We start from the raw sequence: 22,932 nt of genomic DNA, 5'->3' as shown, positions 1-22,932 counted from the left end.
CAATTTCTATATTCATAACTATTCTATTATAGCATTTAACAAATTTTTTGCAAAATGGTATTAAAAGATGATAACCCACCACCACCTTATCATTTAATTTCTAAAGAAGATAATCAAAACAACAGCAACAACGATAGCAATAACGACGATGACATAGAGGACACGTCTGAACCAGTATCACAACCCAAACTTGAAGATTTCCGAAGTTTTAAATACTCAATTGAGTCGATTTTCCCAAAATTTGACAAAACTAAAGTTCAAGATCCTAAATTCATTCCCACTACTACTGAAGCTTTAGCCCATTTGAAATTATTAAAAGCGTTTGCAGTCATGAAAAGCAAAGTTGTTAGAGATGCAGATGCTCCCAAAGACTTTCAAATCAATCAATGGAAATCATTTATCACAATGGCCGTGAGACGATTCATTATCTTTGTATCAGCATTGAAAACTTTATACATTGGCAACAACGGAAAGACAACTCATAGATCTTTTGAAGAGTTGAATAAAAAAGAAGAATTTGAAAATGTTATGGCACACTTGTTACCCCCATTAGACGTAATCATGGTATGGCATGCATTTTTATTGAATCCAAAAGCATTTTACGATACATTTTCTAGAAATTCATTTATTGATTTTGCCAAATATCCCTTACCATTGGATAGAATTGACTTCTATATCAATAACGAAACTTTTGAGTACAAGGTCTCCGAAACTTATCAAACAAATTATATTGATTTATTGAAAAGGTTTACCAATAATGGTAGTGATTTGATATATCATATGAATAATTTTATAATGTATGAACAATATGTCATTATTAATTGTCCAACTTGCAAAATTGCTATATCTGATCCTATTCCATTAGTTACTGATGGAAATAAAGGATTTGCTGATTCTGAATTTATGGCTAAGAAAAAATATCAACAAAAGTCTATTGATTCTACAGATTGTTATTGTTCTCATATCGAATATCTTACCCATGATCAACTAAGAAAACTTCAATTATTTCACGATATACATGCTTCTGAACCATTACCAGGTATAAACAAACATTTTTCCAATTTTTTAAGTCATCCGAGATTTTCAAATAGAAATACATCAATAATCAATTATACTATAAAAGATGAAGCTAAAAAATTTTGGGACAATTCCAGCATTAGTGTTTCGACAGTAATGGTAAGTGTGATCAGTGCAACTACTAAAAGCAGCGATATTAAGAAAGCTATTCTACGTGATTACTTACAATTCAATCTCATTCATTTGACTGTACCTAATAATACCATTTCAATTGGTGAAGATCTTGTCGGTTGTGTATTACGACAAGAATCTTTTGTCAAAAAAATGAACACAATCAATTGGGTACATTCAACTACAGCTCAAGAAAAATTGGAAACCTCATTGGTAAGATATCAAAGGTTTTTCCGGATGTTAACTGATAAAAATTTGAAAAGAATGTTAGTCCCGACTTTAGATATCGATTTAATGTGGCACACGCACCAGCTATGGATGTATGGTTATTTCCATGATTGTTTAAACTCACCATGCCATTCTGCAATTGATCATAATGACAAAATAGAAGAAGCAAAACTTGATAATGGATTTGAATATACTTCTAAAGCTTATAAAAAAAAATTCAAGGAAGATTATTCGATTTGTTATTGTCAATATTGTTCTGAATTGCGCGCTACTAAAAGGGAAAAAATTAAAAGCTTTTTCAAATCAAGTAGATCTGACGACAAGAAATTATACAGCACGTTTAAATCAGCTTCAAGTGAAAACCCTTTGGTATTAGAGTCTCCATCACATATTAGCACACACAATTCTATTCAATTACCAACACACACGGCAGAAACACGTAGATTAAAAAAACCAGTGCCATGGAGTACTGCTAACAGCAATTCCCAGTTTTATGTTGTGTCTCCAATAGCTCCTGTAGCTGAGGCCCATTCGCAATTTTATGGAAATGGTTTATGTTGTTCTGTGACTGCTTCATGTGCAAGTGGTGCAACATGTTGTCAAATTGCAAGTGGGGGTTGTGGAAGCAGCGGTGGAGGATGCAGCAGTGGAGGATGCGGAGCAACTGCATTTGGTGGGGGTGGGTGTGGAGGTGGTGGAGGTGGGGGGTGCGGTGGAGGAGGATGTGGTGGTGGAGGTGGTAGCAACTAATCAGTTTATTTTATCAATTACATCAATATCCGGTTTGCTTATATTTGTTAAATTCCATCTTTGTCATTAATTTGATTATGACCGACATGGTTTTGAAGTATTTGCAATTGACGATAAATTGAACATATCCCATCAAGCTCTTCAGTGATCACCAGCACCGAATCCGATTATTAAAACTACCCGTTTTGGCAATCAAGTTTACCACATAACTTGATTACTCATCTTCATTTTTTCATTTTAGATTTTACGTTTTCAACGATTCTAACATATTTATATTTCTGTTTTAGACATCTATTTACTTGATTAATATAATATACAATAATTTATGCTTTGATGTAGTATACCCTCCTTTGAAATCAACTATTATTTTGAACATACTCAGCTGCCTTTGATTTAACTCTAGCAATCATATTTTCATCTTGTTTATCTTCTTCATAATTCAACCATTTATTAAAGAAGAACTTAGCTTGTTTTCTAGTGATTTTTTTGGATAATACTCTTTCAAATAAATCTTCCACTTTTGATTTAATATCAGTGTCATCTTCATCACTAGTTTTGTTGTCTTGTTTAATTTCTTGATCAATATACACATTCCATAAATCAATTCTTTTAGGAGCATCAGCAACTAAACCTTCAAATAATGATCTACCTTGTTCTGGATCACCTTTCTGGAATTCCAATTGAGCAAATTTTTTAACTAATTCAATGTGTTCACGTTTTGGTAAAATATTTAAAGCTTTAGCCAAAATTTCATGCATTTCATCTTGAGAATTTTGATCCAATAAGAATGAACCATATAATACCCATGTATTTAAAACTTTACCGAATTTTTTAGTCATTCTATTAAACAATTGTTTAGCTTGATCAAATTTTTCTGACATTTTATAAATATTTACCAATTTTTCATGCATAGTAAACGAATCCATATATTGTATTGATTTTTTGAAAGTATCTTCTAATGATTCATCAGTACCAAAAGTATTTTCTAAATTCAATAATGCAATCCAAATATTCAATTTTTCTTGTTCTTCTCGATAATTTATTGTTTTCAATGCTCTTTCACCGATTTCTCTAGCTTTATCAACTTCACTTAATTGTAATTGGAATGAAATATAGTTCATCCACAAAATTGATGAGTTAGGATTACCAATTAATAATCTTTCAAAATCAGCAGTCGATTGTGGTGCACGAGTGTTTAAATCACCAGTTTTATCTTCAACAGCAGATTTAGATTTCTTTTTCGACTTCTTTTTCAGAGATTCAGTGAAATCAGTATCATCATCAGATGATTCTTCATCTTCATCAGCTTGGTCTAAAATAGAAGCTGTCCAATCAAATCCATTAGTTGATAATCCAGTGGACAAGGATTTTTCTTGTGATTCATCAGCTGATTGTTCTTCGTCTTCAGAGTCGTTTTCGTCATTGTCATCAACATCCATAATGTCATCATCATCATCATCTTCTTCTTCTTTCTCTTCCTCCAGTTCGCTTTCTTCGTGGTCCTCACCCTCTTCTTCTTCTTCTCCCACTTCAGAAGCATCTTCCATTTCAACATCTTCATCATCATTATCTTCCTTTCCGGAATCAGCAATAAAATAAGAAGCTTTCATACCTAATGACAATTGTCTCTTTTCAGAATCAATCTTTAAAATCTTAACTTTGACTCTATCACCAGTTCCAAACAACAGTTTAACATTATCAACATCATTTTCAGAGATTTCGGAATGATGACACAATCCACTAACATTTACAGTACCATCTAATTTCACAAATACTCCAAAATCGGTAGTTGAAGTAACAGTACCTTCGAAAATGTCACCAATTTGTAAATCATCAAAGGTTTTCATGATTTTCAACTCACCATTAACTTCAGATTCTTTTAATGTCATTAAAATTCTACCTTCTTGTTTACAATTAACAATTTTACCAATAACTGGTTGATTTGGTTTGAAAAAATTTTGCCAATCTTTTAAATAAGAATCAGATAAATCCGATACTCTTACTAATGCATAAATGGATCTACCCAAAGAAACATAAACCCCATTATTAGAAATGTTCTTCACGAACCCTTTAATGACTTGTCCACGAGTCAAATCAGAAATAGAATTTATAACTTTATCTGATCCTGCCTTATCAGTTCTTAAACTAACGGAAATTCTCTTGTTGGTTGAATCGATATCCAAAACTTTAGCAGAAACATAATCATTAACATTGAAAACATGATCCAATTTGTCAGAATAATCATTTAATGCATCAGTAACAAACGAAGAGGCAATAACATTATTACCAAGTTCAACTAATACATGATTTGGTTTGATTTTAATAATTCTTGCTGGATATGTTTGATCTTGTCTAACATCTTCGAATTTTTCAATAAAATTTTTTCTCGCGGTTAATACTAATATTTGATGTTGTAAATCAACTTGTTTCACTTTAACATTAATGGCATTACCAATTGGTAATTTATTATCAATATCTTGGAAAATTGAACCATCTTCAGTTAAATCAAGCATGGGGATTCTACCTTTGATAGTTGGTGAAATAGATACCCATACCATACCATTAGTAATATTATTAACAAATGCTAAAACTTCATCACCTTGTTTAAAATCTGCAAGTTTTAAATCAGTTAAAAGTTTATTGTTAATTTGAGGATTATTTAATGATAATTCCAAAATTGTTGTTCTATTGGATTTACGATGAGTAATTGGCAAAAATGTATGATTTTTGGCATCATGGATTCCAATAACTTTTACATCAAGAGTTTCACCTTTTTGGAAACTTGAAGCAAGTGGTTGATGTAAATTCTTAATGTCTTTGATAGATTTGAAACATTGAGTAATATCAACTCTTCCTTGAAGATTATCAGCTAATTGAACATTCAATTGTGTACCTTTGACGGCTTTAATAACAACTTTAGTAGTTTCTCCAGGTTGATAATCAGCAACAATTTTTTTGGTAGCATCAATTGGTTTAATCAATTGTTCATCATCTTTAGTGAATGAAGACGAGTTGTTTAAGGTTAACAAAAATCTCTCATTTTCTTTATCAACACTTAAAACACGACAATTGATTGATTGATATTTGTGAAATTTTTTCGATAAATCCTCATTAGCATTTTTGGTGACATATTTTGCTAAAATTAACCCGGTTAATCTACCAGTAAAAGTAACGAATAAACCCAAACTAGTAACAGATTTGACATAACCTCTAACAACATCATTGACGGCAATATCACTGAATTCAACAGGGAAACTCTTTGATTTAGAGGCATCAATTAAAGATTTTTTAGCAGTGGCAATAACTGTTCTAGCTTTCAAGTCTTTATCTAAGATCAAAACTTCTAAAGTTTCTCCAATGGCAAGTCTTTTAGCAAGAGCTCTATTTTGTTCATAATTCCCATCGGATAATTGACCATCATATATCACACCACGCAAATGAGATCCTTCTAATTCAACCAACACTGAATCTTTAGTTTTTTCAACAACAACGGTTTTCACAATTGATTTACCTGAAACTAATTTACTGATTTCATTCTTTTGTGCATTCGAAAGTTCACTAGATTGTTTTAATGTAACCACTAATCTTTTTTGTTCTTTGTTGACATCCAAAATTCTGACTTTAACAATCTGTCCTATTTTCAAATAGCTACTAGCATCTTGAACAAAAGTTTCTGAAATTTCAGTTTTAGGTAAAAATGCTTTTAAATTACCGAAAAATGATACAATACAACCATTAGGAACAAATTTTTCCACAATGGCATTAGTTTTAAATCCAATTTCTGCTTGATCAATGTCAGATAAAATCTCATCATCTTCTAAATTGACCAATGCTTTTCTAAATGTAACCAAAGCACGTTTGCCATTGTAGTTTAATAATCTACCTTTAGTTTTAGTCCCTACTCTGAATTTTCTTTCTGGGTAAACAAGTTTGATATCGGACATTTGATTTCCAGGTACAAACCCCTTAAATTCATCGAAAAATTTAACATTAATACCAACACCATCTTCCAAAACTTTTAAAATTTCAACATTTGGAAGAAGTTTACCTATTGGAACATCTCTAACATTCAAATATTCAGCATCAATCACTTTGGATTCAAAAGTTAAAATTAACAAATTATCAACTTCGTTAAATCCAATGACTCTAGATTTATGAGTAGATCCAATACTATAATCAAGTAATGATTTATTATCATCAAATTTAGATTGATGTATTTGTCCAAATAATGAACTTGATCCAAAGGAAACATACACGTAATGTTTATCATTACCAATTACTTTAACTTGATCAAAAACATGTCCAATTGGGAATGCTTCAAGTGCTTCAGTTTGAGAAGAATCATCACCTAATTGTAAAACATGTGGTAATATCGATAAAATCAATTTTTTGGTACCATTTTTCAATAACACAGCTAAAACTCTTGCCTTAACGGTGCTTCCAATGGCATACTTATGTTTTAATTCTTTCAATTCAAAATTTTGGATTTGTGATAAGGCAATGGTTCCATCCACTAAACCATATACTTTGGTGACCAATCCGTTTTCAGTGACATCATTAATCAATGCATCAACAATCACCCCTGGTTGTATAGAATCGATTGATGAAATTGTTGAAACTGTGGTTTTCTTGGCGGAAACAGTAGCAGTCGTTGGTTTCAAATTAATAGTTCTACCAGATGGTTTTGAAGCTATTGAGCATAAAATAACTAAACCTGGAACAATAGTATTCACGTCAATTTGAGCATTAGTCAACTCTTTATTACTTATAAATCCAGAATATTCTTGTTTACCAGTATCTAAAATAATACCATGATCTTCAATAGATTTTACGGAACATTGTAAAATATTGTTTACAATCAAATCATCAACCTCTAAATTTTCATTGACAGATTCTGGTTCTATGGTTAATTCAATTCTCTTTTTATTTTTGTAATCTTCATGTGAAGTAGTGATTTTGGCTTTTAACCAGGATCCCAATTTGAATATTTTGAATAAATCTGGGAATTCCTTTTCAGTCTTGGATTTGAAAGTAGCACTCTTAGTTTCTTCGCTGTCACTTTCTTCTTCTTCCTCTTCTTCTTCGCTTTCTTCTTGTTCAAATTTTTCAATTAATTCAGTAACTTGAGGGCATATAGATGTGATGGGAATATAACCTGTCAAATTATCACCGAGAGCTAAACCAATATCAAGTTTATTAATAGTTTTGATTTGACCTAATACTGTTGATCCACTAACAAGGTTTTTGAAATTGAATGTTTCAATAGTAACCGATTGAGTAGTTTCTTCATCATTATCATTCTTGTCATTCTTAGATTTGTTTTTACTTGATTTTTTATGTTTCTTCTTTGGTTGGTCAGATTTATTGGAGTTTGATCGTTTATTTGATTCTGCTTGTTCAAATAAAACATCTTTAGTGGCTTCATTAGAAATCTCTTTCACTTCCAAAGCCGATAATGGTTTGGATCCACCTCTAGGGAAAGAAAACTCCTTATTACTAAGTACTGATTTAGAAGTATCAGACATATTGGTAAGTAGGGCGAGATGTGTAAGTAAAAGAGGATATAAATTGTCAGAAGAATAGTTGGCAGAGTTGGAAAAAAAAAAATTCTTCTCTTCTCATCTCTCACTTCTTGGTGTTAACATTGTAAAGTTATTTTAGTGATGAGATTAGAGAATTTCTACTAAGAAAATCCTGTATATGGGGCACTAGATACCAAGCTTCATTATTCTTTGGGTGCAATTGTTTATACTTATACTTTTTACTGTTTTTATTAATATTTTTATTAATATTTTTAACTATAAACTCCCTTAAAACTAAACTTCTCAACCCATAGGATATACTAATACAAACACACCTTTGTTTATGTGTTACTTTTTTTTTTCCGTTGATTTAAAAAATTCTTCTATCATTGACTGTCCCGGTTTGTTTACGATGTAGCATAACTTTATCAGCTTCTCGTAATCCATATTTTTTAATCAACTTGGAATAAAATAATCCACATGCATTACACAACGTTCTACTACCTTCAGGTCCTCGGCGCCATTCCGGGGTTTCTTGAGAGCAGCAATGTTGACAAGTAATTTCTGGTTTTGCACTCAACTCGGTATTCAAATTCCCATTAGTGAGATTAGATGTTACTGCTGATAGTGTTTGTGCTTGCGTGTGTGGTGGGACTAATTCCAGTGCTGGTTGTAGTTGTTGGTGTTGTGTTTGTGGCTGTGATTGCGGTTGCGGTTGCGGTGCTTGTTGTTGAACCAGTTGCAAAAACCCAGTTGAAGTAATACTACCATTATTGCGACTGACACTCATTTGCATAGGAATAGCTTCACCATTTGTAGATAATGATTTAGTCTTTGCCATTTGGTGCTGATGCTTTTTTCGAATTTTTCTTTTTTCACCATGTTGTTGCTGTTGTTGTTGTTGTTTCTTATTACCATTCTCATATACAAATAATCCATTCTTTCTTCTCATATCATTGGTGGACTTGGTACTATTTTCATTAATACTTTTAATATTTTCAAAAACATTAGCAAGTTTCTTAGTATTAACTAATGCTTCATTTATATCATCTATTGATAATTCAGTAACCATTTTCTCCAATACATTTGAATTCTTATCATTTTCTAAATCAAATGTATAATGTTTCAATTCATTATATTTGATTTCAAATTTTTTCAAAAATTGAATTAAATCAAACACAACCTTATATTTTTTGGAATAGGTTTTAGCATCATTATTGGTCGTATTAACACGATTAGTCAATTCCAAGTCCAAAGAATGTGCTTTAGTTCTATCCATTGAAGTAGGTGATACTCGATTAGAAATTGGAATTCCTGTCTTTGATTCTTGATTGGGGAATACATATTGATTAGGATAACTTTCATGTCTGCCATGTAATGTTGGTCCATAAGAATATTCCATAATGGAATTGCCATTCAAACTATTAGTGGTAACAATACCATTGACAGGAGCAGTAGCAGTAGCAGTAGCAGCTGCAGTAGCAACACCATTATCATTGACAGGTGTATAATTTATTGGGAACAACATTAGAGACTTGCAGTCAATGGGGGTATTTTGAAATCTATGCTGTTGATGATATTGATGATGAGTTTTTTGCAGCAGGTCTGGAAAATCGGGGTTGCGAATTGTTTCACTCAATTGTTGAAATGATGGTAATCTTGGCAAAGTGTTAGGGATATTCTGATTTGCTCCATTCATGATTAGATCAACAATGACAAAAAAAAAAAAAGCTATAAGACTAATACAAAATTTAAGAAGGAAAAACAACTGGAATCAGTTGAGTTGATAAGGTTGAATAAATTGTTGATATATACGGAAAGAAAGAAAGAAAAAAAAAAGAAGTCCAATATAAAAATTGAGTCTTTATAGGATCAACTTTAAAATCGGGCAAGACATACATATATATATAAATGAATAAATACATAGATATATTTACGTATATGTATATATACCACTTTATAAACTAAAAACCTAAAATAAACCTTTTCAAATACAATTAATCATAATCAATGTAAAAAGGAAAAGGAAAAAGACAAAAAAAAAAACTCCACTAATAACTATCAAACAAACAATCACAACAACCGGCATATCATATTATAATGTTATTGATTTAGTAATACACATCAATCTGCAAGAATTATTTTCTTTATGAACCAAAAAAAAAAAGAAACCAACTCAACCTTGATTTTCCTGTAAATCTTATTGGTATCCGCATATCTGTAAATTTATTATTATTATTATTATTCTATCTTACATTTGTTTAAATAAACTAGCAGGATCCATTCATTCTAGTCTTTGAATTGTGTTATGCTGTTCCTGTTGCTTTTGCGGTCGCTGCACCTCCTCCGGCGGGGGAGTATAATATGATATCAAAAATTCCAAAAGGTGAAAATATGCAGATATGCAGATATATTACAATACACCAATTAGTATTAAACGAAACAACTTAAAGCAAAAAAAGACAAAAACAAAAACAGAAAAAAAGAAACGAATCTATAAGGAAACTGGAGTTACTGGAAACCGAATCAACTTACATGGTATAACATATAAGATATGATAATAACAACTACGTAAAAAACTTCTCAACAGGTGATTCCTAACCAAATGAACACAACAAACAACATAACAATTTCTTTTTCATTTCTTTTTCGTTTCTTTTTCTATTCTAAACAAAAACTCCAGGATGATTAAGAATATTATTATTGTTATTATTATATTCCCATATTTGAATTTGAAATTTCTCACTTTATACTACATTCTTTTTTTTTTTTCATCTAGTCTTCTGTGATCTAGAAATACTATCATTTCTTCTTTCTTCTATTCTTTCGTGATACCAGTGAAGGAGGAGGAGGAGGAGGTTGTTGTATAACTATAGTACCATCTTTAACTTCTTGAGATTCATTTTTAAATTTTTCTTGGCTATCTAAAAAAAACATAAGATCTGTAACTTGTTCATTTAATGCTTTGTTTTCTCCAGTTAATTTTTCAATGGTGGTTTTATAATCTTCACCTACTTTGGTTAAATGTTCGACTTTTTTCGATAATGCTTCATTAAGAGAATTGGATATATTCAATTCTCGCATAACTTTATTTAATTTTTCATCTTTGGATTGGATTTTCTCTTTTAATTGTGGAATCAAACTATTTGTCAAATCAGATAATTTTGAATTCAAATCTTCAACTTTAATTTCCAATTCTGTAAGCATTTCCTGATTTATTTTATTTGTATTACTGCCACTACTACTATTGGTAATATGATTATTATTTTTGGTGTTATTACTAGATCCTCTTCTAGATTTCGGTGCTGTCTGTTGCTGCTCTAGCAACGATTCATAATATTCTCGTTGGCTCGCCAATTGACTTATCAACAACTGGGAATATTCAAACCCAACTTCATCGACTTTATCAAAAGTTGGATCATTCCTATTTGAAGACCCACCGTTCAGTTTATCATCCTTGTCAGGCAATTCAACTAATTTACCATCACTTTCATTAGTGACTAATCGATGCACGTATTTGTCACCTGCATAATCCCACACCCTACTGGTAGCAATTTCCATTGCAAAGCAATGTCCTGTATCAACAAAATGTTTTAGAGAATGTTGCTCTGGCGCATACCTGCTGCAACCTATATTCCCACAAATTAGACAGATCCACAAATTTTCAGTCTCATCACACTCCATACAAATTTCTCCTGCATCGTCGTCGTCAATGTCATCATCGTCATTAAACTCGGATTTAAGTAAGGAGGGCATCTGTGCGTGTTTTTGCTGTTGCTGTTGCTCTGGTGATCGTGAAAGCGGGGTATCGATTGATGTGTCTCGAATACTTAACTGTCGCAATCTATTAGTGGATCGGCGCACCCGTTCATTTGCAATATTATGCGAATATCTGCAAACAGGACAAGTGTCATCCTTCCATTTCGTTAAACATTGACAGTGAAATGTATGTTGACAGGGGATTGTTAGCAACCCAGTTACCGTGGCGTCCATTCTTTCCAAACACACCGGACACGTTGGTAACTCTATTAAATGGTAATTATTATTATGATTATTTGTGGATACTCCGGAACTGCTACTACTACTACCACTCTCACCACTACTAGCAGCAGCTGATGTGAATGGATCTTGTAATAAAAATGGAATCATTGAATCAACAACTGAATTATCCTTGTGGGAATTCATCACTTGTACGGTCTTTACATAAACCACGTGACAAGTTTCTGGTTCCATTGAATTAAATGGTTTGCCATTGAAATGATATTGGAATTCTGCTGCTTTCATCACATCTCTGAATTTTATCAATACTAAGAATCTATTAGGTTTATTACTTTTCAATATTCTCAAATGTGATATATTTTTGGATACATTCTTCTCTCCAATAAATCCTAGTAGATCTGTGGCAGTAAAATACGTTGGTACTGCCAAAATCGCCACCATTGTATCATCACCTGGATTATTAGTAATTTGATTCAGTGAAGTTTCGCCAGTGATTGGTATTTCATTCTCAAACTCTCTATATAGTCTTATGACACCATTCCCAATCAGTTTTGCCCTTAGTGGTTCAATTGGTTGTAATGGCATTTTGGAATCTAGTTCGATGATTTGAATTGTAGTGGGGAGCGACTCTTGTATATCAATAATTATATGATAGGAATCGGTACCTATCATAATATACAATTACAAAAAGGAAATTTAATGTTTATGAAAATGCACTCGCTAGGGAACAACTAATGAATAAACGGAAGTGTTTGTCTCTTGTTATGTGGGTGTAATATATATATTATTTTTTTTGGTTTAGACAATGTTTGTGTAGAGAGAGAAAAAAAACAGACGCCAGTATTTTGGATTGACCCTTTGAAGGTGATACTGATTACATTAGTTTGATTTGTTAATCTTTCAACAACCTGCTAACCTGACCTACTACTACACCATTTGATAATGTACTATAACAGTTTCAAAAAAAATATATATACTTTGTACAAGAAACAATTGTATACTTAACTTTACTTTTTCTTCTAGATCACAAAATCCAATACAACTACTAGTATTTCACAGAATATGTAACTAAATTACTCTCCAATAAATCACTTACAATGGGGCATTCTTAAATAAATAAGAAATACTTTCACCATTGTGTAATCTTCTGATAGATTCAGCAATAACAGCAGAAATATCAATTGTATCCAATTTAGGACAAAGTTTCAATTTGTCTTCAAATGGAACGGTGTTGGTACATACAACTTTTTTCAATTTAGAATTGTTGATATTTTTTATTGCGTTCCCAGATAATATACCATGAGTGACAATGGCAATGACATCTTTAGCATTATTATCTAACAATACTTCGGCAGCTTTAGCCAAAGTACCACAAGTATCCGCCATATCATCAACAATAACACAAATCTTATCGGTGACATCACCAACTAAAACCATTCGAGATACTTCATTAGCTCTGGCTCTTTCTTTATGAATCAAGGCAAAATTCAAATCAAGTCTATCGGCCAATCCAGCAGCTCTCTTGGCACCACCAGCATCAGGAGATATAATTATAGCTTCACTATAATCAATAGTTTCCTTGATGTATCTAACCACACTAGGTTCAGCGTACAAGTTATCTACTGGAACATCGAAAAACCCTTGAATTTGTGAGGCGTGTAAATCCATGGTAATAACATGATCACATCCAGCAGTGGTTAACATGTCGGCCATCAATTTAGCAGTAATTGGAGCTCTTGATTTATCTTTTCTATCTTGTCTAGCATAAGGAAAATTGGGCAAAATCACTGTGATTCTTCTAGCACTCGCCGTCTTACAGGCATTAATCATAATCATCAATTCGAAAACTCTGTCATTAACTTCACCAGAACCAATTTGACAAATAATAAATATATCTTCATCACGAACTGATTCTCCAATGGAAAATTGGACTTCACCAGTTGATTCTCTTTTCAATTCACTAGGTGTAAGACGTAATCCTAATCGTTTGGATACGAGTTCGGCCAAACCTCTATGCACATCACTTGCTAATAATTTTATAGAATTGGTAGACATGTGGAGGGAGGAGGAAGATGGGAAGAAATTGTGGCTAATTTAAATGGATAAAACAAAAATGTAATTGAATCCTAGTGAGGATGATTTGGAAAATGAGTTATAACTATTAATATTAAAGAAATATAATGGTTTAAAAGGGGGACTCTTTCACGTCATTCTACAAAATCATAAAAGAAGGAGAGAGGGAAGCTAAACAAAGAAAGCAAGAAGAGAAAAAAAAATTTCTGAGATGGGATTTGGTTAATTTGTGCTGTGTGTGTGCGTGTGTGTGTGTGTGCCAATAATTAATTCTCAACCTATTATTTTCTTTCCCCACGTACATCACTGAGTTGTTTACTATATGCAGTATTTTATTAGTTAATTTATTACAATAGTATATACTTGTGCCCATTTTTTAAAACAAATCATCAAGATCATCAGCATTGTCTTCATCAATATCCAGATCACCATTATTATTATTCTCCTGGTTCATGTCATCACCTTGATCAATATCTTCATCTTCATCTCCATCTTCTGCATCTGCTTCTACCTGTGCTTCTATCTCTGCCTCTGCCTCTACACTATGTTCTGCTTCTTGTGATTTCTCATCTACTGTAGTTTTCGGTTGTTTCTGTTCTTGCTGTTGTTCTTGTTCATCTAATAATTTGGCCAAATCACGTTTTTTCAGATCCAAAGAGGCTTTCAATGACGTGTAGGTATTTTGGAACTTCATTCGTAACATTTTACTCGATGCTGTAGATAAATTCTTTTGATGATGGGCAACCGCTTTCTCAAGTTCAAATATTTCTTCTTCTAATAGTTTAACATGTTGTTTTCCAGATTCACTATCTCCTTCTTCATTTTCTTCTTCTTCCTCCTCCTCCTCTTCTTCTTCGTCATCACCGTCTTCCTCTTCTTCCTCTTCCTCTTCTTCATCATCCTGTTCGTCTCCATCGATATCCTCTGACTGTTCTCCATTAGTCATTATAGATATTCCATTACCGACATCATTTGTTAATATACCTGCCATCAGTGTTGGGATTGTGACTTCACTTTCAGACAACTCTCCATCCAAAACTTTTTCCAATTCTTGTTCCAAATGAAGTTCCATATCATCATCTTGAAGATCATCATCGTCGTAATCTTCTTCGTCTTCTTCTTCATCATCTTCTTCATTTTCATGATCTTGTACATTGCTAAACCTTCCAGGTTCAACTTCTGGCCCTTCCATCCTCATTGCTACAGGGGAATTGACAGCTGATGGCGTGGCACTGGTACCAAATCGTGATTGTTGTGCTGTTTTACTATCCAATAATTCAAAATGACTCTCATCTGCTTCATTATCAAGTTTGATCAATTCATCGACTTTTGATTCTATGTCCAAAATCACTCTATGGTCCACTTTGGTTGGACGGAATCGTCGATACACATCCTGAAATGGCTGTAATAATCCATCTTTGAGCACCATTCGTTTCTTTTTAATTTCATTATTCTTCACATATTTATAAAATGGATGATTAAAAAGAAATTCTTGGGGAACTTCAAAATCGGTATCTATATTTAGTTTAGCCGGATCAACAACATGTAAAACTAACAAAATCTGACAGATATCTAATGTCTTGAAAACATTCTTTCTATCAACTGTTTTGAATATTTCAGTTACAGTAGGTAAATCAATTAATCTTGCTGAATAAAGTATACTGTTGACATTAACTATAGCTTTCTCTTTGGTGACCCATTTCACATTTAACCCTGTCAAGTCACCGGAATCCACTGCATTATGTACGAAATCAAGATTCGAGTCATTTAAAAAACGTATTATTATACCTTGTTCAATCAAAGGATCGTCTTCTAAATCAGGTGCCTCAGAATCGTATCCCTCGCCAGGAATTCGGGTAGGTTTAATTCTAACTCGTGGCAAACCTTTGGGACGTCCATTCTCTTTGGTTTTGGATAAACTTAGTTTAAGTTTTTTGGGGTTTTCACCTGTCGACTGTTCTTCTTGGGGTCGTTTTAAGGCCATAGAAGAGTCTGGCGTCGATGAAACTGGTGTCTTGGATGGCGCTTTGATTTTGAGTTTTGGTAGTTTTGGTTGTTCCGGTGAATGTGACTCTGGTGGTGGTGGCTGGGGAGAGTTTGATGCACTAGATGATGGCATCTTCAATTTTAATTTGAGAGCCATGATTGGTTTCTATAAGGGCGTTACTTTTTATTAGATAATTGGTGGATTACAATGAATTGGTATTGATGAATTGCTCTTGTGTTTACCTGTTTTGTTGTTGTTTTTCTCTAAAGCTTTCTCTTCCTTCACTTACTTTTTCTCTGCATCAAATATTATGGCAATTACAATTTCTACATAAAGTGAGCAACAAACAAATAGCAGTACCAAAAGCACCACATTCCAAGCTTGGTGATAACCAATTGATTCCCTCACACAAATGCTTTCAGGTCAATTTTATTATTAAACAAGTCTCTTCGTAATTGTTTTCAGTGGTTTCTATAGTGTTTGACTTTAATATGACTTCAAACCCACATCTCGATTTGTGCGCCTTCATGTGTTGCATAAATTAAAAATCTTATCTCCATAGCAAACTAAAACCGAAAAAAAAAAATTTTCTATTTTTCAACAACGTTGACTTAATTTGAATTCCTTATTACTTTTTGGTGTTCTTCCTTATATTAGTTCCAAGATTGAATATTATTTGAGTTTAGAAAATGGTCAGAAACCTGGTGACTAGTCGCAGGTCTTCTTCAATAGACAGAAGGAGATCTCGGTCAAGACATAATTCAGTTGCTTCAGCAAGTTCTTCAGTTAATCTACTACTCGATGATAATAATTATGAAATGTATTCTGGAGCAGCATCTGAAATTATCCCATCTTCAATTACTTCATTGCATTATCCTCATAGTTTTGGTGGGAGAAGAATATCACGTGTATCTCGAGAAACATCACCTTTACTTAGTGCTGATGAAAATGATAATGACTTGCAACGAGTTAGATCAAACGCCTCGAGGAATTCTATTGATACTCAGGCTAATTTTAGGTTTTTCTCTCCCCATGAAATTGAACATGCCCAAGGTGGTTCAACTTTAGAGAACCCCGAGGACCCTGTGGATTATAATACTGACTGGGACTACTCGATCGATAAGTATCTCGATGAAGATGAACAATACCAAGAGGAAGCTGTAGCTGACGAAGGAGAAGGAGACGGAGAAGGAGATCAACAACGAGGGACAGCATTTTATCAACAAGATGGTGTTAATTTTAGATATCTGTCACCCGAAGCCCCTGATTATGGTTCTGTTGATTTCGAGAATCATAATAGACGTGATTCTGGATCAAGCAGCAAATCGAGCTTGGACGAAGCAAATAGTATTGTTGATGATAATCAATATGAAGATTTCTACAAACAATTTCCTACAAAATTAGATTATCAAAGATACTATCTTGCAGAAGAGGATTTGGTTATTGGTATTGCTGGTTATGCTGATAGATGGTGGAAAACAGCAATCTATTATTTCCTTTGTATTGGTACTTTGGGGATTGCCTATTTGATTTTAAGATGGCTTCCTCGTTATCGAATTAATTTAATGGGTACTAGATGTCCCTTGGGTAAAGCTGATTGGTGTGTTATTGAAAATGAGTTTGGTGAATTGCAAATTGCCCACGTTGAGAAACAACGATTTAATGAGAGACTTTCCAGCTTCCTTGTTGGTACAGATGATCAATTTGATTTTGAAAAAGACCCTGTTGTCCCACATATTCAATCATTTGTTTATAGATACATCAAATTTTTCTACAATCCAATGGAGGACATGTTCAAGACGAACTCAAATTGGTTTGATGCACGTTGGTTGAATGTTAAAAATCTCAAAGATGGTGTATCTCATTCTGTTCAGGATCAAAGACAAGAGATATTTGGTAGGAACACTATTGAAATTGAGGATAAGACGGTATTACAGTTGTTGACAGATGAAGTGTTACACCCATTTTATATTTTTCAAGTATTCTCAATTTTCTTATGGCTTGCAGATGATTACTACTATTATGCTACATGTATATTTCTCATTTCAATGATTTCTATTATCAATTCATTAATTGAAACAAAATCAACCATGAAACGTTTACAAGAAATTTCAAAATTCAATTGTGAAGTGAGAGTGTGGCGAAATGAGTTTTGGAAACAAATTGATTCAAATGAATTAGTTCCTGGTGATTTGTTTGAAGTTGACCCTTCCTTAAATGTTATTCCTTGTGATGCATTACTAGTTAATGGAGAGTGTGTTGTTAATGAATCAATGTTGACAGGGGAAAGTGTCCCTGTTTCCAAAATAAATGCCACAAGAGAAACAGTCAAGTTATTGCCAGAGAATTTTGTTGATCCAATTTTATCCAAATCTTTCTTATATAATGGGACTCGGTTGTTGAAAATGAAGTCGGCCAATGATGAGCCTGTAACAGCTATGGTTGTAAAAACGGGTTTCAACACTACAAAGGGATCATTAGTACGTTCAATGCTTTTCCCTAAGCCAACTGGTTTCAAATTTTACGAGGATTCTTTCAAATACATTGGGTTTATGACTCTTATTGCGGCAATCGGATTCACCTACTCTACTTATAACTTTATCAAACTAGGCATTGACAAAAAAGTAATGATCTTACGAGCCTTAGATATTATCACTATTGTTGTCCCTCCAGCATTACCTGCTACATTGACTATTGGTACTACTTTTGCTATTTCAAGATTAAAAAAATTACAAATATTTTGTATTGCTCCCACTAGAGTTAACATCGGTGGTAAAATTGATGTGTTTTGTTTCGACAAGACCGGTACATTAACTGAAGATGGGTTAGATGTATTGGGTCTTCATTTGGCTAATAACGCTCAGGGGAGAAAAGAAATTGTATTTGAAGAATTGGTCGAAGATATCGATAATTTGAAGACAGTTCGTACTAATGATCACGATACGAATAATGGGAAATTCTTGCTAGGGTGTTTGACCACATGCCACTCCTTGAGAAACATTGATAATGAACTTCTAGGTGATCCATTAGATGTCAAGATGTTTGAGTTTACGAGATGGAATTACAAAGAAGATTCAAAGACCACTAACCCGATCGTATTCAAGGGCAATGATAGTTATGAAGTGAACAAAGAATTTGAGTTTTTAGCTCCATTAAGAAGAATGTCAGTGGTGGTCTCTCAAAACCACAAACATTATATATTCACAAAAGGTGCTCCAGAAGTAATGTTGGACATTTGTCTGCCAGAGTCTTTACCTACAAATTTTGAGGAATTGTTACACCATTATACACATTCCGGGTTTAGAGTTATAGCTTGTGCCTACAAACAGGTAAGTTCCGCTGACATTGATAGAGAAACCGCTGAGTCGGACTTAGCATTTGCTGGATTCATTATTTTTGAAAACAAACTAAAGAAGAGTACTAAAAGTACTCTTAAAACTTTGAAGGAAGCAGAAATTCGAACCATTATGTGCACTGGAGATAATATTTTGACCGCAATCAGTGTCTCAAGAGAATGTGGTCTTATTCCACCATCCATTGAGAATATTTACATTCCAGTACTAGATGAGAAGAACGAGGAAAGATACATATCTTGGCAGGAAGTCAATGATCCGGAAAATAAATTAGATCCAATTACAATAAAGCCAATAGATATTAGACAAGATAACAATTATAAATTAGCCATTACAGGGGATATATTTAGATTCTTGCTTACAGAGGTTAAAAATATTAGCGTCATTCAAAATATCCTCATGAACTGTGACATTTTTGCCAGAATGTCTCCCGATGAAAAGCATGAATTAGTGGAACAATTACAAAAAATTGATTATACAGTTGGATTTTGTGGTGATGGTGCAAATGACTGTGGGGCATTAAAAGCAGCAGATGTTGGGATTTCTCTTTCAGAAGCAGAAGCATCGGTGGCAGCACCATTTACGTCTCGAGTCTTTGAGATATCGTGTGTTTTAGATGTCATTAGAGAAGGTAGATCCAGCTTGGTAACTAGCTTTTCTTGTTTCAAGTACATGTCATTGTATTCAGCAATTCAATTTGTCACCGTTACCATTCTTTACAAAACTGGTACCAATTTGGGTGATTTCCAATTTTTATATATTGATTTGTTTTTGATTTTACCGTTAGCTATATTCATGTCATGGTCAAAACCATACGCAAAGATTGTTTTGAAACGACCCACTGCAAATTTGGTATCTCCAAAAATCCTCATACCATTAGTTTGTCATATTATAGTGATATTGATATTCCAAGTATTGTTATGGTCTTGGGTAAGAAAAGAACCATGGTATATCAAGCCTATTCCGGGATCTGATGATGCAGTCAAATCTTCAGATAACACTGTTTTGTTTTTGTTTTCAAACTTTCAGTACATTTTGATAGCTGTGGTATTATCACAAGGACCGCCATATCGTGAACCAATGGTGAAAAATTACCCATTCATGATCAATTTGGTTGTGGCCACATTCTTGTCTGCTTGCTTGTTTCTTATCGATGGAGAGTCGTCGTTAGGAGATTTGATGCAGCTAACCAATTTGCACGGATGGTTCTATTGGTACATCATCATATTTTCTATTATTAACCTTGGATGTATGATGATTGGAGAAGAACGTTGGTTCCCGGCCTTGGCTAAAGTGTATAAGAGAGTTTTCCAGAGACTGAAGATTGGCAAGAGTAAGAAAGTATTCAAAAACTTGAAAAAAGAATTTAACCAACTTCAAAGCGTATGAAGAGCTAAACGTTGGTGTCCTTATTTAAATATATACATTGTCATGAGTAAATCAGTTGTGTCTATGCCATTAGTAAGCAAGTGATTGTCTAGACCATCTCAAGGCTATAATGAGATGAGGTTATTAGTAATCAAGTGCCGTACGAAGATTACTAATCCATCGGATCTCATCTAGACTCTTACAAACCCAAACTCTATAAATTCGTCTCTATTCCTCTATTTTTATTACTTTGTTTACTATTTTTGTTCAATATACGATTACATCTTTAACTTTCCTACGACATACATTGTAACAATTTAAAAAAAAAATAGAGTAAACAAATGTAGAAAAAATATTCACCATCATGAAAAAAATAGCTGAAAGTGAAAAATCAAAAAATGATTGATTCCGCCCAGGATCGAACTGGGGACGTTATGCGTGTTAAGCATATGCCATAACCAACTAGACCACGGAACCAATTTGTTGATAAAACACTCCTAATATTTTATTATATCTAAACTATTCAGCATAGCATTTGGTCTGATTAATATAATTGTATTTAATCTAAAAAATAATGTCTGTGTTATCATGTATGTTGATGCAGTTTTTTAAGTATCTTAAGTTTTTTGTTTTTCCGATTCAATCATTAGGTGCTGAGTACTGAAAATCATAAAGTCCATTTTGTTATCTTAAGTTATAATATTAGTGGAGTATATGAATAACTCTATTCTAGCGAATGTTTATTATAAGCAAATATTGTAAATTGGTGAAATAAATGCATCTTGTCACCTGTGAATTTTTCAATAACTAAACCTTTATCACACTAATCAGATAATCCTGATTGTTGTGACACGCTGCTTGCTGAAGTGGCCCAGTTAGAAAGGTATGGATGCTAATTCTATTTTATTCCTCTTTAAAAAGCTTTTTATCTAATGAAATGCTGGCTATAAAAATATAACTCAACAAAATAAGTGGAGTATTCTGTCAATTAGTTCAGTCATGTCCTTACTAAATAACCCCTCATTTCATTAACAATGGAGTGATCTTAGATCCTGGAGACCTTCCATTTTTTGCATTAAGTTAAATATTGGTTCTCTTGGCATTGGTTCCTATGGTCTCATTTTATTTTATTAAAGGCGAGGAGTGGAGTTTTACTTCAAGCTACCAAACGTATACCTTGAATTATGGAGCCTTAAATATGATCTTTGCAGAATAACTTTTCAATCTAGAGTTATAATATCCACACCTAGCTTGTTATAATATTGCTTTAATTACAGTGACAAGAAAGTATCACTCTTTATATTTTAATAATATCTTACCTGATTTTAAACCTTTTCTCTAGTTACAATTGCAAACTGCTTAATAATGCATCAAATCTAGTTCAATTATACATCATAAGTAAAAGTACTTTACAGCTCAGTTATAAATAGGTTTGGTAATCAGTATTTTTTGAATGTTCCATTTGCAAGAGAAATACTTGACCAAAAAAGTTATAAAATCAAATTATAAGTAATGGTATCTGCATCTACAGCTGAGTCTAAAGACGTTGATTCTGTCGGCAGTCCCAATGGCAACAACGTCACCAAAGTTGAGATTTCTGGTGATGGTGGTGAGTTTGTTATTTTAGGAAACAAGAAGTATTATAGACATGAGATAATGTCTGTCCTTGCCCATAATGCACAATCACTGAGCAGCAAATTTGCAAGCTCAACACCATTAGGTTTGTGTGCTTTTGCTATAACTACTTTGGTTTTAAGTTTGTATTTATTACAAGCTCGTGGCATCAAAACCATCAATGTTGCAGTTTCATTGGCTACCTTCTACGGTGGTGTCGTTCAAACAATAGCTGGTATTTGGGTTTTCTTTTCTGGAGATACCTTGAGTATGTATATATCAAAATTGGAAATCAATTTATAAAACAAATTAGCTTACTAACCAAATTGTTATTAGTTTTTACTGCTTTGACATCGTATGGAGCATTCTGGTTATCCTTTGCTGCTATAAACATCCCTACTTTTGGTATTCTCGCAGCCTATCAAAAGGATATGACACAACTTTCCAGTGCCTTGGCATTTTATTTGATTGCCTGGGCAATTCTTAGTTTTATCTTTATGTTGCTTACTTTCAAGAGTACGGTTTTATTAAGTGGGTTTTTCCTTTGTCTTACTGCACTTTTTTCATTGTTGTCGGCATCTTATTTTGTTGGTTCGGTTGCATTAACCAAAGCTGCTGGTGCCTTTGGTGTAATTGCAGTTGTTGCTGCACTTTATGATACTTTCGCCTTATTGGCAACAAAACAGAACTCTTACTTTACACTTTCTGTGATTCCATTGCCAGGAAGTGAGGCAAAACAAAAGAAATAGCAAAGGTTAAGAGCTGGAAAACGGTTTATTTGGATTTCTTTCATTTTTCTATTTTTTTTTAATAATTTCTTTAATATTTATAATCATTAATTATTGTGTTC

General features: G+C 33.1%; 8 protein-coding genes and 1 non-coding gene across 9 annotated transcripts; 3 read left to right on the top strand and 6 right to left on the bottom strand. All coding sequences in view use genetic code 12, as the record gives it.

The window, feature by feature from the left end:
* Positions 1-54: 54 nt before the first annotated feature.
* CAALFM_C202550CA (uncharacterized protein) lies at positions 55-2,166 on the top strand (the record flags this gene model as incomplete). The annotated part of the gene is made up of 1 exon (XM_717529.2): positions 55-2,166. One exon carries the CDS (start codon positions 55-57, stop codon positions 2,164-2,166), a length of 2,112 nt encoding a protein of 703 aa, XP_722622.2.
* Positions 2,167-2,522: 356 nt separating this feature from the next.
* On the bottom strand, positions 2,523-7,691 carry CAALFM_C202540WA (uncharacterized protein; the record flags this gene model as incomplete). Its single annotated transcript, XM_717527.2, has 1 exon — positions 2,523-7,691. One exon carries the CDS (start codon positions 7,689-7,691, stop codon positions 2,523-2,525), a length of 5,169 nt encoding a protein of 1,722 aa, XP_722620.2.
* A 367-nt stretch (positions 7,692-8,058) lies between these two features.
* CAALFM_C202530WA (uncharacterized protein) lies at positions 8,059-9,387 on the bottom strand (the record flags this gene model as incomplete). The annotated part of the gene is made up of 1 exon (XM_717526.1): positions 8,059-9,387. The coding sequence occupies one exon, from the start codon at positions 9,385-9,387 to the stop codon at positions 8,059-8,061; it is 1,329 nt and encodes a 442-aa protein (XP_722619.1).
* A 1,103-nt stretch (positions 9,388-10,490) lies between these two features.
* CAALFM_C202520WA (uncharacterized protein) lies at positions 10,491-12,359 on the bottom strand (the record flags this gene model as incomplete). The annotated part of the gene is made up of 1 exon (XM_717525.2): positions 10,491-12,359. One exon carries the CDS (start codon positions 12,357-12,359, stop codon positions 10,491-10,493), a length of 1,869 nt encoding a protein of 622 aa, XP_722618.2.
* A 420-nt stretch (positions 12,360-12,779) lies between these two features.
* Positions 12,780-13,742, bottom strand: PRS1 (ribose phosphate diphosphokinase subunit; the record flags this gene model as incomplete). The annotated part of the gene is made up of 1 exon (XM_717524.1): positions 12,780-13,742. One exon carries the CDS (start codon positions 13,740-13,742, stop codon positions 12,780-12,782), a length of 963 nt encoding a protein of 320 aa, XP_722617.1.
* A 394-nt stretch (positions 13,743-14,136) lies between these two features.
* Positions 14,137-15,903, bottom strand: CAALFM_C202500WA (TATA-binding protein-associated factor TAF7; the record flags this gene model as incomplete). Its single annotated transcript, XM_717523.2, has 1 exon — positions 14,137-15,903. One exon carries the CDS (start codon positions 15,901-15,903, stop codon positions 14,137-14,139), a length of 1,767 nt encoding a protein of 588 aa, XP_722616.2.
* A 533-nt stretch (positions 15,904-16,436) lies between these two features.
* CAALFM_C202490CA (putative acid anhydride hydrolase) lies at positions 16,437-20,489 on the top strand (the record flags this gene model as incomplete). The annotated part of the gene is made up of 1 exon (XM_717522.2): positions 16,437-20,489. One exon carries the CDS (start codon positions 16,437-16,439, stop codon positions 20,487-20,489), a length of 4,053 nt encoding a protein of 1,350 aa, XP_722615.2.
* Positions 20,490-20,871: 382 nt separating this feature from the next.
* On the bottom strand, positions 20,872-20,945 carry tV(AAC)1. Its single transcript has one exon. It is a non-coding gene; the product is annotated as a tRNA-Val (tRNA).
* A 1,035-nt stretch (positions 20,946-21,980) lies between these two features.
* Positions 21,981-22,831, top strand: ATO7 (Ato7p; the record flags this gene model as incomplete). The annotated part of the gene is made up of 2 exons (XM_019475207.1): positions 21,981-22,350; positions 22,419-22,831. The coding sequence occupies 2 exons, from the start codon at positions 21,981-21,983 to the stop codon at positions 22,829-22,831; spliced, it is 783 nt and encodes a 260-aa protein (XP_019330752.1).
* Between the last annotated feature and the right edge of the window lie 101 nt (positions 22,832-22,932).

Source organism: Candida albicans, chromosome 2 (genome assembly GCF_000182965.3).
Source record: "Candida albicans SC5314 chromosome 2, complete sequence".
Classification (NCBI taxonomy): Eukaryota; Fungi; Ascomycota; class Pichiomycetes; order Serinales; family Debaryomycetaceae; genus Candida; species Candida albicans.
This window is presented reverse-complemented; position numbering and strand designations above follow the sequence as displayed.